Source organism: Chironomus tepperi, unplaced genomic scaffold (assembly GCF_022539635.2).
Source record: "Chironomus tepperi strain 1889 unplaced genomic scaffold, CSIRO-AGI_Ctep_v1 contig_9, whole genome shotgun sequence".
In the NCBI taxonomy this organism is placed as follows: Eukaryota; Metazoa; Arthropoda; class Insecta; order Diptera; family Chironomidae; genus Chironomus; species Chironomus tepperi.
Window position 1 is genome coordinate 1554559 of NW_027226131.1, and position 16901 is coordinate 1571459.

A 16901-nucleotide genomic window follows, 5' to 3' on the forward strand; every position below is an offset into this window, starting at 1 on the left:
AATGTTATACTACTATGCATTACTTACTGAGTATTGAATTCAACTGAAATTTTAATAATAATTGCTTGGATTCATTTCTAAAATTTAAAGGGCAATTTCGGCACATAATTGCATAGTCGGCCTATGCGGTAAGACGCGCAGTTATCCTGATGGCACCGTTAAACCTGATTTCGACCCATTGAAAAATGTGGTTTGCCGTATTAAGAAGTCCAGACCTAAGACAGTTTAATGTTCTGTATTAAATCAAATATTGTTGTACAAGTTCTATTTTGAACTTCAAACCAAAACGTTAACTTCCATCCAACATGACTGGATTCATCTGAGCATAAGTCAACAGCTTGCTAATAAAAACTAAATTTTGCATTGGAGTCAATATTTCTTTCTCATTCAAGTCATAAGAAGTTATTATCGCTTTATGTTTTTGTATTTTATTGAATTTCAAAAATATTTTTACTATAAATTTTATGACTACCCTTGATTGGTTGTGTCGCTCTTTTGGAGTAAAGGTTCATTGAGCTACTTGTGGAATTTGTGGATGGAATTAAGGAATTGCGATGTTGATTGAATTGCTGATCTTGTCACAAAGCTCAGTTAGTGTACCAAAGTATTGAGGAATAGGCTTTAAGGTTAACGTCAAGTAGAAACTGCTGTCTAGACTTGATAAGAAAGCTATAGTTTACAATCCATATAAAGTTCTTAATTACAATTACACTGCATCCACTAGGCACAAAACAACGCTTTCGCTAGAGCAACGTTCCCTCGATGTATGTACGGTAAAACGCGAAGTTGTCTTGGCGATACCATTTCGGCTGATTTCGACTTATTTTACGACGAAAAAGACGATTCACCGTATCGTGCCGCTCGGAATACACTGCACAGGGCCGTAACCAGAGAATTTTACTACGGATGGCCCTAGTAAACGGTTACCGGTTTTCCAATTCAGCGAGGGGCCCGTACCCCAATGCATACCTCCCACCCTGGTTACGCTCTTGATACTGCAGCATATATCAATATTTTTGAAACCTAAGAACATTGACTAAATAGCAAATTATAATAATTTTGAAGGCAATACAATTTTTATTCTTAACAAAACAAAATTTCTACATAAAAAGTTTCCATCTCAAAATAAGCATAAAATGAACACGAAAGCTATGAAACTAAAAATCATTTCCGATAAATTTGCACAATTTTTTTGGATCTTGGTAAAGTTTTGAATTTTTAATGCGAATATGCAAAACAAAAGTTATCACATAATAGAGTATTTCTAAGAATTTGCGGAATTAAGTCATCAGTCAATTTCCAGCCTTCGGAAGCTTCCAATAACTTGATCAGATTTATCAGACACTGCATTGTTATTCTTATCGACATTTCTTCTTCCAATAATGCCAGAATCATTGAGAATTTTCATCTTATCAAGTGCCAATAATGTACTTCTACTGGTTGCCAATTCCATTTTAAAACTTTGAATCATTTCTGCTAATGGAATTTTGCCTCCCATTTCCTTTGGAAGTACATCAACTGATGCGATGCTCTGCTTCATATCGTCTGTTGTTAAATGAACCTGGAATAAAATTGAGCTTCAATTAATGTGCTGTTCATAAAGTATAAAGAAGAGCACGAAGTCAACTCGATTCCATACAAAATCTAAGTTGACTTCGAGCTTTGCGGCATTAAACTCTTACATTAAAGCGATTCCTAATCTTAGTCGAAAGAACACTCTTTCCAGCATCAACAACAAATTTCAAAATTGACGATACATTATGCAAATGAATCTCTTTATGTCTCAATGGAAGTGATTGTTCTCCCCATTTTAATAATCTCATGAGGTCAGCTGGATTTCTCCAAATTGTAATATGCTCCTTTGTTGCACCAGAAAAATCTCCTATGTGTACGACACCAAGAATTTGTTCCTCATGTGAATCAATCAATGCTTCGAGAACTATGAAGTGAGCTCTGACTTGATCTTCATATTTAAAGTCAATTCCGTTCAGTCCGTCTGTAAGAAGGATATAGAGAGTTATTGATTATGGCTATTAAAATTGGCAAATGAATGATTTTAATGTGATCAGATGTATTTAACATATTGTACGGTCGAATATCTCCAAAAGAATATTTCTATGACAAATGACTTAATCTAAGTGTTAAATTGCAAAACATTCCCGAGTAGCACAATGCTGCGAATCGCACCTATTGATTGTGGTCGAAGTCAGCCAATCACGGCAACAACCCTGAAGTCATACAGCCAGGGCAACTTGGTGTTTTTTATTTAATTCAACGACCAAGCGATGCCCCAACAATCACATTGTGCTATTCGGGATCACAAAATGTCAAATTTATCCATACAAGACGTCATCAACCATCTCAGACTTTTCACCTTCTCAAAAGATAATTAATCACATTTAAGTACGTAAGATACTCACTTGCAGAATACAAGATTGTTCTCCGTCCAAACTTATCACGGATCGGTGAAACAACAATATATCCATTGTCAAACAAATTTCTCAGGCATGGATCAAGAAAGTCCAAATTGTAGGACAAATGTGTCATGACTTTTCTCATATTTAAGTATTTAAGGAGTTGCTGTTGAGCCATTGGAATTGAAAATTTCTTATTGCGAAGAAAACGTAACAAAAATCCGTCGTCCATCCGAACATCCTCAACATCATAATTTTTAGACAGCCATTCACGCAATTGCATCAAGCTCTGTTCTCTAATCTCCTTGTCTTCGCGCAGTTCAGATTTTGCGATTTTTTGTGCTAACTCACTAATTCCATCTTTCGTTTTTGCAGACTTTAAGTCATGATCCTTATTTTTTGTCCATGGAAAATTCAAAAGGACTTTCGTTGTTGCCATTGTTGACGATTGTTAGGAATCTGGAAGGAATTGTAAAATTTAGTTCAAAATTGATTCAAATATTTAAATAAGATCGATGGATGTTGATTGTGGTTTTACTCAGTTGTGGTTAGACAATAGAACGGATATTTGGCACACTTATATGACATGGGTTCGATTCCCATCAGAGACCGATTTCTCAATCATTACATTGAGTGCATTAACAATCAATCAATAATATCAAGAATGTTGAATCTAATAAGCAATTAAAAGTCCGGAATTGACAATATTGTAACTTATGATGTGTCAATATAAATGCGCCATGCCGTTGTTTGCTGTAATTCAATAAGGTTTGCTTGCACACTTGGTGTGGCGCTACATATTGGATTAGCCACTTACTTGTTTACTTTGTGTAGTTGTTGTATTACAATTAGTTATATCCTCAATTTGTGTTTAAGAACTAAGTGATTTATTTTTAGACTAATCTAAAATTCTTATGAGCTTAAATATACTAAGCTGATCACTAAAATTACCGTCAAATAATCTTCTCGTTAACGTTTGACTTGGTCTGTACTGTTTGAAGTCTCGCGATCGACTGGTATCACTCTATTTTGTACTGTTGTGAAAGTAAGAATGGATATATTTCCAGTTTTTTTCTCTTTCAATATTTCGACTGCAATTGTCAACAATATTTAAGTCTATGCAATTTTAAAAGAAAAAGTTGAGACTTTCAAATTTTATAAATGAAAGGGCTAAAAGACAACAAAGTTTAGAATTAATCAGCATAAAATAGACTTCTTTTTAAACTCAATATTCCCAAAACAACAATAAACACAAAATAATAAAACTGAATGTAACTTTGCTGACTATGGATATTTTGTATTTAACACAGATTAAAACTGCAAATGACAACAAAATACAAGTTGAATAGCATAAACCGCTTAAGCATGTAAACCGCCATGTCTTTCAATATTAACTAAAAATCTGCGGTTTATCTGCGCCTTGCACCATGAAAATTTCGGTAGTAAAAGTTGTAATAAAGACCTCAAAAAGTTATTCAGCCAAAATCGAATGAAAAAGAGTGATTGTCTTAATGTTGTGCATGCAAATTGTATAATCATAGTCATTTCCAGTCATTTACAGACATTGATTATCTTAAACTTGATTTATTAACAATGTAAGAAGAGAAGCGCGGTTCCAGCTTAAATTACAGGTGTCTTTTTACAAAATATGCTTAATTTGTGAATGAGTGGTTCCTGCATAATATGCTAAGAATGGTTTTTGAATTTTTTCATCGGGAAATTTAATTGACAAAGACTTTACTTGGAAGGTTCATCAACGGTAAAGATCTACACACTGTCTAGAAACCATCAGAATAGAATAATAGTTTAAACTGGCATTCTGTCAGGTGCCTCAAATATTCCCGGTAGCTTAGTGGTAAGAGCATATGATTGGAAATTGCATTACGCGGGTTCGATCCCCGTCCGGAACAAGTATTGAGTAAATGTTATTTTTCTGTGATTATACAATCAAGTCTTAAGTTATTGAGTATCATAATTCAATTTCAACACTTTTTAATTGGAGAATGACTTGTAGGAAATAAACAAGAGTCAGCTGTTTTGCACAACATATTATAATATAAGTGAATCCATTAATCCCAATTATTTGAGCTGTAATCATTTCTTTAGTAGATTAGTGCACATATTTGATCACAAATCGCAGACTAGCGCCATTTCATTTCGAAAGGATTATTGATTTCGAAGGATTCGAAATTGTATGCGAAAATTCAAAAAATATTTTACCGTTGATATAAATGTTAACAACGAAAAATATTTTTTAAAATTTATCAATTCTTTTCATGAAATTCCATGAAATTGAGACTCAAATGATCATTAATATCATTGCTCATTTGAAAGAAAATAGTTAGATGCATTATAATTAAAATAAATATTGATTTTTTGTTTGTAACGTATTTTTAAATTTTAAAAAATTTCAACGGTCATTTATTTTTTAAAAACATAGTTTTTATCCCCGTTTTTTCATTCAAATAATAACGGTCAATATTTGAAATGGCGCTAGTCTGACAGATCGTATGGTATGATCAGATTAGTTGACGGTCACTGCATGCGTGTAATATCATAGTTAGTCGAATGCAAAAAGTCAAACTCATCAATTAAGACTAAGTTATTATGCTACCCATATTGCAATAATCTTTGTGCGATTCACAGAATGAAATAATTGGCATTTATACACGACTGTATGTGACGAAATTTCTTCTCATGTAAAACTTTCGCAAACCAAACGCTTAACTGCATCGCATGTAACAAAAAAGAAGTAATCATCAAAAAGTGCATGATGCATATACATCTACACAATGACTGCATACATATATCACTCTTGAATGTACATAAAAAAAACTATAAAATATCTTTTACCACTGACTGACTGTTTATATTTTCTCTTTCAAAATTGAAAATAAAATGAAATTTTATGTAATAAGCCTCATAAAAAAATCTATGCAATTCATTTCTATTTACTGCATTTCTTGTACTGTATGTATGTATAAAGTAAGAAGAAAAACAAGAAATTGCAAGAAATGTGCACGAAGTTTTGCAGTTGCACGTTTATTTTATACTTGCATTACTGTTTACATTTCTTCAAATAAGCAACGAAAGTGTTGTACTACTGACTGACATAATGCAACAAGCTTGTTGCATTCAAGCTGCTTATAAGCTTGAACTTTATTCTATATTATGTATTATATTTTATTTGCATCATACCAATTGTCCCACATTTCTCTATCGTACCAATGGCTGAAAAGTTGTTGATGTTTGTGTTTGGAAATTGTTAACTAATGTAAAAGTCCCGAGCGACATAATCTGGGGAAATACATTTTTTGTCATAAAAACGAGTCGAAATCATTCTTCACGGTGCTGTCAGAACATTCTTGTATAGAATCGTTACTTCAAAGTTCGACAACGGAACTTTGTGTTGTTCATTGAGTAATTCATAGAATTTTATGAATGATCACAGAAATGTGGCTGATGATTCGACAATTATTCTGGATAGCTCTGGATAGGATCGTAGTCATGGTTATTATGAGGATTATAGTAGACAAGGTCTAAGGTTGCTTTTGGATGCATGACATAGACATCGATAGGTGATCGACCACTTAATAAGACGTAAAAATTAATTATGGAATGTGGAAGTTTTCATTCACGGCGTAAATATCAAACAAACATGGAAGCTGTAACACATTAATTAAGTCGATAATCTTATTTGAACAATAGTTACAGCTTCTCAATTGAAGATTAATAGTTAATATTGTTTTTCGGTTGTAACTTCTTAAAAGCTTAATTATTATTGTAACTTTATTGACAGTACATCAGGTATCAAAGTTCTATACTTATAATCCGCATTACTGCTGAACGAATGAATTAAGATACATTTTAAGCCGTTTGCGCTTGAGTTGATCAACGTGTCTAAGACATGCAATGATGGAATTTTCTAGTAAGTTAATATTGGCTAATTCCGCTTTGATTTGTCAACAAAAGTGCCAGTCTAAACAAAAATGGCAAATTTCTGAAAATACTTGCTATAAAGTATAGATAGTATTGCACTTTGTATTGTTAATTTGCAAGTGTTAGACAGCAATAGAGTCAGTTTCAGGAATCATTTATGGAAGGTCATGGATTACAATTGATCTGTAAGGCAATCAAAGTAAGTGAATTGCGCTTAATGAGATTTTGGAATTAAAATTTTTTAATTAAGAGGGAGAGTTCGACCAAGAATCAAAAGCTGTAACTTAGAATTCGTTCAAATCAACAGAACTGCTTTTTTTTGTCTGTTGATCTGAAGTTTTGTACAAACTTTTTACGGTACTAAGATTAAAATTTTGAGAATACTGATTTTTTAATCCCCCTAATCACATCCATAATCACTTTTTTGCTATCATATTCAAATTTTAAGCTCATGCAAATTTACTTTAGTGTCTATCATTGTCAAACCTTGACGCAAAACTACCAAATGCGAATTTATTTTATACTTGAACCAAAAAGATTCGGGGTAAATATTTTAATAGCTAAATCAAGAAAATAATCAGCAACTCTTGAAATTAAACTTTGTTTTCAGCTTCAATGCTGAGATTTTAGTTAAAGATTTAGAGGAGTTTTCTCCAAAAAAATCCCAATTTCCAAACCAAAAACGCCTGTCTGATTCAATACCACAAAACCCTTAAAACGAGATTTAAACAATGATTATTATGAATGGAATGTCATTAATAAATTCATGACAAATTACTATCAGGAAGCTCGATTTTGCGTTTTTAGTCATTTCTGACAAATGAGTACTGATACTAGAGTCTGTGAATTTGTAATCTACGTCACATTTTACACATTTTTTGATATTCAAATAGTCAAATCTTCAACCGATACATCCTATTATCATGTAGGCATATTTTTTTATTAAATCGTTAAGTACACAAATCGTTATTGTTATTATAATCACAATTTATCACATTTTAGCCTTCTCGTTTCGGTAAATGAAGGTTTGCTTGAGTTTTTGGATGGTTTGGAAATTTGTACATCAAATTTGAGAACTTTGACACAGTAATTCACTTTTAATGTGCTCTAAATCAGTCGTAGACAACCTTTTTTGTACCATACCATACTTTGGTACTCTAGCAGAAAATGAGCAAACTCACCTAAATAAGTATACGCAATTCATATAATTAAAAATGCTCAATTTTATAAGCATACCCATGAATATGCTCCTAGTCTGTTCGAGGTAGTAAGTCACACACAATATGAGGCTCATGGCATTTCCAAAATATTTTAACAGCTTACAAGCGTACCGCGACGCACAAATTGCCCACTACTGTTCTATACTGATTAAATATAATTAAGAAATTCACAGCAATCTTGCATTAAATGCACTGAAGTCAACGCATATGACTAATTTGCGAATCTTATGGAATTTCCAGTCACAATAAATTTAATAAATATTTTTATGATGCATAAAAATAATTGATAATCACCTCTTAATGCAATAACCTAGTGAATAAATAATTCGCGATGAGACTTATCGTAACCACTTCTTTACTTTTTGACTTTCTTGTCTGCACTCAACAACGAACGAATAAGGTATGAATTGAAAAAATATTCACACTGTACGTACGTCGATAAAATGTTGCTATTTCTTCAGGAAAGCTTTCTGAGAGAGTGGGAGAATGAAGCAATCGACATTATACATATGCTGTGATGTATAACTTTTCAGTATACACAATTTTACGTCATGAATTACTTCTTGGAGCTTTTGCATTCAATTTTATTAATTAGGTAAATAATATTACAGACTTACCTACTTTTCTCACATATGCTTCACATGCTTGGTTATTAGTTTGCTTAGTTTGACTTTGAACTCGCTACTAAATTGAGTTGAATGACTTTTCCATGCACGAGGAAGTAATATATGTAAATTTTTTGGACAAACAAATCAATTTGCTCACAGAATCAATCATTTTCTTAGAGATTTGCTATTTTTGCTATTTGAAGAGAATTTAATTTAATGATAAACATTTTAATTTTATTACTATTCAAGATTAATTAGATAGAGTGAAAATTCAGACGAGAGCATCGTGTTATAATGTTAACAAGACTGATAGAAACAACAAACATGATCGCTTTCTGCGTACTATAAAACATTTGAATGAATTTAGTAAAAACTGATTTGTTTGCGGTTGTTGGCTTTAAATAGTTTTTGATTTATAGCTACTTACTTAACTGACAGAACTGATCGATTGTGATCCATAGTCTCCCTCAGATAGTGCATAAAGCTGGCTCTATTGCTGGCTTCCGTCTGGCAATTACCGATACTAAGTGCAATATTGTCTCTATCGACAGTATTCTTATAGGAGTTCGTTGATCCTCTACGTGATCTCTTCTGATAATTGTTGATTCTAAATAAGCTTCTTAATCAAGATTTTGCAAATTAACGCCACATTTTCAAGCGAAACAAAGATCATTTGGGAGTCATTTGGAAGCAAACCCGAGCAACACAATACGATAAACTCATTTGGCAAAAAATACGAGCAGCACTATACGATAAACTATCAAGGGCAGCTTCCCGTCTTGTCGTTAATATGACAACGTAACGGTGTCCCAAGCCAACCCGCTGTGCTTTCCGGGTAAAAAGAGGACCATTTCTCTTCGTTTATGGCTTCTCAAGTCTATCTGTGACGGTTTATCGAATTCTAGTATGCTGCAGTTTAGGCTTTACTGTCTTACCTTAGTCATTGACTTCAAAATTGCAGAACTCGAATTCGACTCGATTTGAGTTAGATTAAGTCGTTTAAAGTCAACTTGTTTAAATATGGCAGCACTCGACTCAAGTTGACTCGAGTCGACCCACTATTTTAGAATCGATTTGAGTCAAGTGCCGTCATCTTTGAAAAAAACCGAGCAGCCTAAAAAACTCCAAATTGACTCAAGTCGACTTTACTTAACTTCGAGCTCTGCTAGATTGCAGATATAATTGAAATAAAAGAATTCAACAGAATGAGTTGAGTCAGAGAAAGAAAAGTTAAAACAGTATGATTTTATTGCTTCTTTTGTATATTCTTAGCTTAATTATTTTCATTAATTTTACGATTTTTATAGAAAGTCTATAAAACCATCACCACATTCATGAAAATAAAATTAATGATGTTCATAAAAAACTCCATTCATAAATCTTGCATTCATTCATAACTCGTTATTTGCTATAAAATGTATCCTTTAATTATAATAATAACAGATTTTTAAAAATTTAAATAATTTGCTATAATAAAACTTTTATAAAAAGCTCAATTGGCCGTATGATCAGTAAATATAGGAATTTATTTCATATAAATATCGTCAACGAGATTGAATGTATAAATAAATAACTAGAAGAAGAGTATCAAGCAGAGACAAGGAAAAATTATATGTATAATCTTCATTTAATGAATGTATGTAAAAATAGAGCGGGAATTAAACATGTGAAAATTGCTCATCGAATTAGTGTAGAGACATGAAACTATAGCTCACAAAGTAAGAATAGGAAAATTTGCTGAATATGACAATTTTTTAAAGTGAACATCCATAAATGATGTCTAATCCGGCCTTAGGGCATAATCGAGTCGATTTGGGCCTGGAGTTTTGGGTATTTACCAGTGTACAACTGTGTTCGCGGTTTTGACGTCAAAATTTTTCGGAAAAGTCATGAATAACATGCCGTGTGCTAGTTCGATCGTGATTGACCAACAAGATGTGGTGTGACACAAACAAATTCGTACAACACTGCTGTATACTCTCCGAGATAGGGGTGATTTCTTAAAATCCAGACAGAAGTTATATGGGAAAGCTAGATTCTTTAAAATCTTGAACTGAAGCAGTTTTCGAATGATAGAGCCGGCTTTAGATCTTCCCTATGTGCGGTAATGTTCCACATGCTCCTCAGCTAAGGAAGATAAAGAATTATACCGAATTATACAATTCATGACTTATCCGTAGAGCACAACGAGTTCGCTAAGACAACGCTAAGTCACTGTAAAAACGCGAAGATGCTTTAACGAAACTGTAACGTCTGATTGATTTTGATCCATATTTGCTGCGAAAAATGCAGTTAATCTTATTGTGTCGCTCGAGTTAGGGAAGATTAGGGAGATCGGGCATAAAAATCCCATTTTCCCCAAGAAGTCACTCACGAACGACCCTAATAAGTAATAAGAAAAGAATTGACTATTCTCTCATTCTCGTAAAATGCTAAAGATAGCTAAAGGAGACAAATTTACTTCAGTTCATCCACATTCACATTGAAAAAAAAAAAATTAAAAAAATAAAAATTTGTCAATTTAGTCATAGCAATGAAAGCCGCATACAAAGAGTTGAAAGTCCTTAATCATTACTCTTTTTATGATGTCATTGCTAACACACAATATTCTTTTCATCGCACGTTTCTAATGCACGTTAAAGCAAAGTGAAATAAAAAAAAATCGCGGCATTAAGAAGAAGAAAAAAATAAAGTGAGAAAAAATTAATTCATGGTGTGGTGCCTGTGCGATTTATAAACAATTTTCTAAGTTGCCCGTGTGACGTCAATAGAAACCTCAGTTGAAGTTTTTGTTTGATTTAAATAATTTTTTTTTAGTGAACAGAACGAAGAAAAAAAAATTTTTTTTTCACATGGTCAAAGTGAAAAAAGAAGTATTGCGAAAAAGTGAATTTTACAGTGCGCTGTCGACGAAATTTTTAAATTGTTTTTCTTTTTTTTCCTTCTTTTCTTCATGTGTATATACCTACTTTACAGAAAATTTATTTTTCTTTAATTTCTTTCTCCGACTTTTCCGACTCTCATTTCTCCTCCTCACGACTGTGTCAGTTTTCATGTTAGTTAGTAGTTGTCTCTGAGTCGCAGCACTAGACTTTCTGGTGATCGCCTAGTTTTTTTTATATTTTGTTCTTATAAATAAGATACATTTTGTGACATATTGTGTGTGTTGTTTGTCATTTCTCACGAAAAAAACAAAAAAAAAAACTTGTGTATACATGAACATGATTTCGGTACAATAGGAAATAAACATGCGTTTTATAGTGAAACAATAAAGTCTCAATGAGTCTGAAACTGAGGCAATCTGTAAAAAAAAGAAAATATATTTTATGAGAGTAATTTGATGAAAATTGGAGCCGAAATTATCACATCATTTCGCTCATTTTGCGTCTCACTCGATTTGAGATTCATACGAATAAGACGGCAGTGCTGCTGCTTTTGCCGAAAAGCAGAAGGGAAAGAAAATAATCCACATAAATATAAAAAGTGATTTTCACGATCTTAAATATTAATAAAATATTAAAAAACAGGCCAGAGTTAGAAGAAGCTAAATAGAACAGCGCGCGCGATTTTTCACATGCTTTTAAATCAAAATCACATTATACATTGAATTATATATCGAAAAACTCACTGACACTGCCCGAAATCAGAATGTAATAATAAAGCAGAAGGATACGTTTTCAATACTAGACGACTATTCATTGACTTGTGACCGATCGCATCGCTTATTTATAAAAAAAAATTTAATTAAAAGGCAATTTAGTGAGAATAATCATCAAACAGTCATCATCATTAATAGAAGCGAATTCGGGTTCTGTATTTCATTTTAAATACAATTTTCCCTTCTCTCCTGTCTCTCATAATGATTCAGTACGCTGATCAGTCAACAAGCAAAAATCAACAACAACAGTAAAATTAAAAGTATGAGGAAACATGAAAAAATATAAAGAAAAAAAGTGAAAAATTTTAAAAGAAAAATTTGATCTCACACTTTATTTTTTAAACTGAAAGATGTGAAATTGTGTGACTAAAATATCAAGTAAGAAGAGATTAAAAAAAATTAAATTGCATAATTAAAAGTAATTAGCAGTTGTGAAAATGATTCTTAATGTGTCTTAAACGATAAAGAAGAAAAAAGTGAAAAAATGACGAAATTCTAAGAATGTGTAAATTGAGTGAAAATTTATCAGGAAAAGTACGCTAGGCAGATTGTTCATCGTCTTTATTTTTTTCAAAAAAAAAAAAAGATTTACTTTGTTTCTGTGTCATCATCGCGTAAACGGAATAAAGGTTTCGAAGAATCGTCGCCGTGACAGTCAGATTGAAAATTGCGAGGAAAACAACAAAAAAAAATAATTTTCCATCTGGCATAAAATTTTACTCCAATACTACGTAACATAAACAATTAATCAACTGTGAGTATCTCATGATATCATGCTTTATACTTATTTTGTCTCTAGCTGTTCTGAGTCAAGAAACTTTTCTTCGTGTTTTTTGTCAAAAACTTTTCCATGGAAATTTTAAATATTCACACCTTTAATTCAGCTTTTGCTTTACTTTCCAATTCTCAGAGCTTGGAAATGAGCAGATTTTTCATATTTTTTTCTTTTGAGAAAATGCTTCACTAAAAATTTAGGTTAATTATTGTTTAAAGCGAAACAAGCAGATTCATTTTGATTATTTTGTTAAATTTCAAGAACAGATCTTATTTTGTCTACATATATTGATTTTTCTCTCCGAAATAGAATAACCAATACTCCGAAAGTAATCCTACAGCAGCATGTTGAATTTGTGATCGATGGAGTTCACAATTCAGTTATATTAACTAAGTTGCTAATATTTGGAATAGATTAAAATATTATTTTTAAAATTTGTGGTTTATGGAATAATAGTGAAGGAATAATATAGGAACTATGTGGAAAAATATTATCCAGACCTCAAAGTAGCTTCAAATTCTTCAAATTTAGAAGGAGTCAAGTTGATTCAAATTGACTTTTCCGTCCAAAATTCGAATCTGCTTCGAACTATGCAATTATTTGATTGAATTTTAAATTCTTCGTGTATGAGACATGGATACAAATCGATTAATCAATCAAGCATTCGACTTTGGACATCCTGTCGGGTTTTAACCGAACCCGGCATTAAGTTAGAGTCTCACCGGTATGGTGTCACATTTTGGATCGATTAAAAGACTAATCTGTTTTAAAATATATTGAACCCCTAAAAATAGCAAGTTTTGAAGACCGTCCATTGTATAATTAAAGGTAATTACGTTACAGAATTCCCAGAATTTTCATTGTTTAAATCAGATTTACTCTGAAAGTAATAATAAATAGACGTGCTTTAGATCAAATATCTATCAATTCATAAAATTCTAAACTACCGATCCTACAACATTATGCCTCAAGTCCTAAAACCGATTAAATATCGCTAAACCCAAAAATATCCGTTAAAACATTCCATTGATCCTTTGTTTGATTTAAATTCATGAAAGATTTATGTAAACTGTCAATGGATGAAGAAAATGATTTTCATGGTCAAGCAATTTCTTATCTGTTTCATGCAGCAGATGTGAATTTATACCAATCAATCAATGACGGAGCAAGAATAATTGCGCGCAGAATTCACTTTGAATTTTGGGGTTTGAAATGATTTTTGGATGGAGGATTTCTAAGGTTTAGGATTGTTTTCGGGACGTTCAAGACCTCGGTTCTAATACTCTTCATTTTCCACGTAACTGCTCTATCCCGAACAGCACAATATCGCTTGGTCGTGTCCGTTATGATAACGTATTAACTTTAAGTCACAAAGTTGTTGATATAAAGCTATTAGTTTTGCTATTAGAGATATATTACTTTTTAATCAGCATTGATTAGTTTATCCGTTCCGATCTGTATTACAATATATTGCTAGTGGATGTCGACTTTCCATGTTTTCATAAACATTAATCGACTGATAAATAAATCAATCTTCTGGATGATTTGATTGAAAGTTTTATAAGATATCAGAGACGTCAAACGTTCAGATTCGATTTATTATATAAATTTAATCCTTGAAAAACTTTCCATAAAGTTCCTCGAAAACAACAACAAAAAAATCACGAAAATATTCCGTAAACCACAATAGCTCACTTTCTAAGCATTCATTGTGTAATACAATGTTTGAGTCATCTATAAACAAAGCTCTGAGAGTTGGCTATAATTAAGTACATTAAGGAGATGCAATAATTTTAAAAATAGTCTAAAACATGACAATAATAGTACAATTAAAGGTGTGAATACGCGTAATTAACCTTAAACGATAGTTATTCTCATATTTTCCTCTCCCCTATCTCATATTTATGCATACCGCATGTATTTGTGAAAACTTTTTCTACTCAAATGTGATTTAGTTTTTACCTCTTTTCATGATCCTCACATCATTGAGCAATGGAAAACATTCACACGATCATCAATGTTTTCCATCTCTTTCTATTAGCTGAATAATACAAATAAAAAGAAGAAGTAAGAAATGTTTATATTTAATTTTCTTTTATGACGAAATGTGCACGGTTAGATTTTCTCACTTTTTTTCATTTTCGTCGATTGACGTCATCATGGGTCTATAGTTAATGAGCACAATATTTAATAATATTTCAAAACATATTATATATAAACACTTTACGAAATCACCATGAGGTTTTTCATCTCAATCTTGTTGATGTTGTTACTATATATTTTTATAAAAGAAATTTGTGCTGTAAACTTCTCGACCTCGTCATTATTGAGGCAAAGATGACAGGTGGTTTTCATAAATGATCTCGTCTGTAAAGATTTTAACTTTTTTATGATAAAATCTGAAAGATAAAGTCACGAATGAGTCATAGTAAAATTTTCGTTTGATGATGATGATATTTGGCATAAATGACTCATGTCTCTAAATGTGTGATGCAGTCAGAATCACAATTTTTTTTTTTTTCAAAAATATTTTATCGCATTTTTATGGCTGTATGCGATGAAAGATGAATAATTTATTTAAATCTTGTTAGGCATATAATTGATTTGAATTTTTCGTTTTCCTCCTCGCCTGTGCTTCTTTCAAGATTTAATGGATGTTTTTGAAATTCAGAAAAAAAAATTGTTTATTTCTTTCATTTCCAAACATTTTTTCTGGACACACTTTAGTCCCATTATGACTAGTTTTTGAAGCATATATATATTTTATAAAAATATAGGGATGATTCCGAATGTTTTTAAAATATCTCATGGATATATGATGATTATTACAGAAGCTATAAAACTAGAGGTCTCTAGTATGTTGAAAGAATTCAAACGCTTTATGATGTTTATGACCTTAACTAATTTTTTATTATTTTATCATCATTAAATAAACTTCAAAAGTTTGATGATATGTTTAACGGCTAATGTCAATGTTAGATTGTCAAAGTTCTTTATGACAACCTTCAAGACGGAAAAACATTCAATTTGTAGTTTAATCAACAAAAGTTGGCTTATTATATCATGGGAAAATCCGTTGACTGAGTCAGGAGTTTGATCAATTAAAGTTTTCACGTAGGTGTTACTTCAGAACAGTCATTGTCTGGCAAGATTTTGGCTTTACACAGTTTTTCGTAATCATTTAAATCAGACGCAAATTTTTCTAGATATCTCTGTTGCTAATGTAAGCATATTCTGTAGGAGTATATAGATATGAACATTTTCGGAAGAATTTATCTTCTATCTATTTGATTAGAAATTCTAGTTTCTTAATCGTGATCACGTTGTACTCCATATCTTCAGTCTTCAAAGCTGTAAATCATAAATTTAAATGATTATTGATTGAGAATCCTTGTCATATCGACAACACTCTACATAATAATTGAGAGATCGGTCTTTGGTGGGAATCGAATCCACGTCCTCACATATGAGTGATACCAAAGCGATACAGATATCCGTTCTGCTGCCTAACCACTCGGCCACAAAGGCCTTACCTTTTCACTGACAGATTCGTATATACATAGCTTGATACCCATGAGCAGGGTAGAACTCAGACACCCTAATTATGCTTTCCCGATTTTTCGGTTCCAGAAGATTTTCGGAAGCCAAAATTCACGGGACTTTTCCGGGAAATTGTGCTTGGTTCCGAATTGCCAATATAGTCAAATATCTAGGAGTATGAGACCGGAAATCGAAGGATTTTGGTTCAAGTCCCAAACGGAATTCGTTATTCGAAATAAAAAGATCAACAAGATTTAAACAAATTTACAAATCAGAATTGAACTACAATTTTATGAAATTTAGCTTGTCATAATCAATTGCCTTTGACAACAATTATCTATGATCATCCTTAATAACTCCAATCATTGTATGCAGCCATAAATCTTAGCAGACAAAGAGCATGCTATTAGATGCCGTAGTGATATTTCGTTACCATGACAGTATGCTCTTTGACTGTCAGGAAAAATACACGAAATTTCATCGAAACATGAAAATTTTCCAAATTCAATTTATCATAAAACTTGATATTAGGCTAGTTAATCCTGTCATAATGTAAAATGAATGCTACAAAGTATCATTAACAACCATTATCATTACAAATTAGAGTCCATTTTCAAGATCAAAGAGATTTACTTTTAGTGGTCATTTCATTGTTGGTGTATATAAAGCCATTATCAATAATCATTAAAAAAATTTGATGGTCAGTTGTTCATTAAAAAATTTATGAACGTAAGCGTGTACAACAAG

General features: G+C 31.9%; 1 protein-coding gene across 1 annotated transcript; it reads right to left on the reverse strand.

Moving 5' to 3' along the window:
* Nucleotides 1–1054: 1054 nt before the first annotated feature.
* Nucleotides 1055–7966, reverse strand: LOC139086244 (retinaldehyde-binding protein 1-like). Its single transcript, XM_070634640.1, has 4 exons — nt 7868–7966; nt 2421–2873; nt 1683–1996; nt 1055–1561 (listed from the first exon to the last, which is right to left on the reverse strand). Exons 2-4 carry the CDS (start codon nt 2851–2853, stop codon nt 1289–1291), a joined length of 1020 nt encoding a protein of 339 aa, XP_070490741.1. The 5' UTR covers nt 2854–2873; nt 7868–7966; the 3' UTR covers nt 1055–1288.
* Between the last annotated feature and the right edge of the window lie 8935 nt (nt 7967–16901).

Bases quoted from the DNA above. Each gene is read 5' to 3' on its own strand.
- LOC139086244 (XM_070634640.1), bottom strand. From the start codon at position 2,853: ATGGCAACAACGAAAGTCCTTTTGAATTTTCCATGGACAAAAAATAAG. The intron at 1,997-2,420 runs GTGAGTATCTTA...TCCTTCTTACAG, and splicing joins AACAATCTTGTATTCTGCAA to ACGGACTGAACGGAATTGAC. The intron at 1,562-1,682 runs GTAAGAGTTTAA...ATTTTATTCCAG, and splicing joins AGATTAGGAATCGCTTTAAT to GTTCATTTAACAACAGACGA.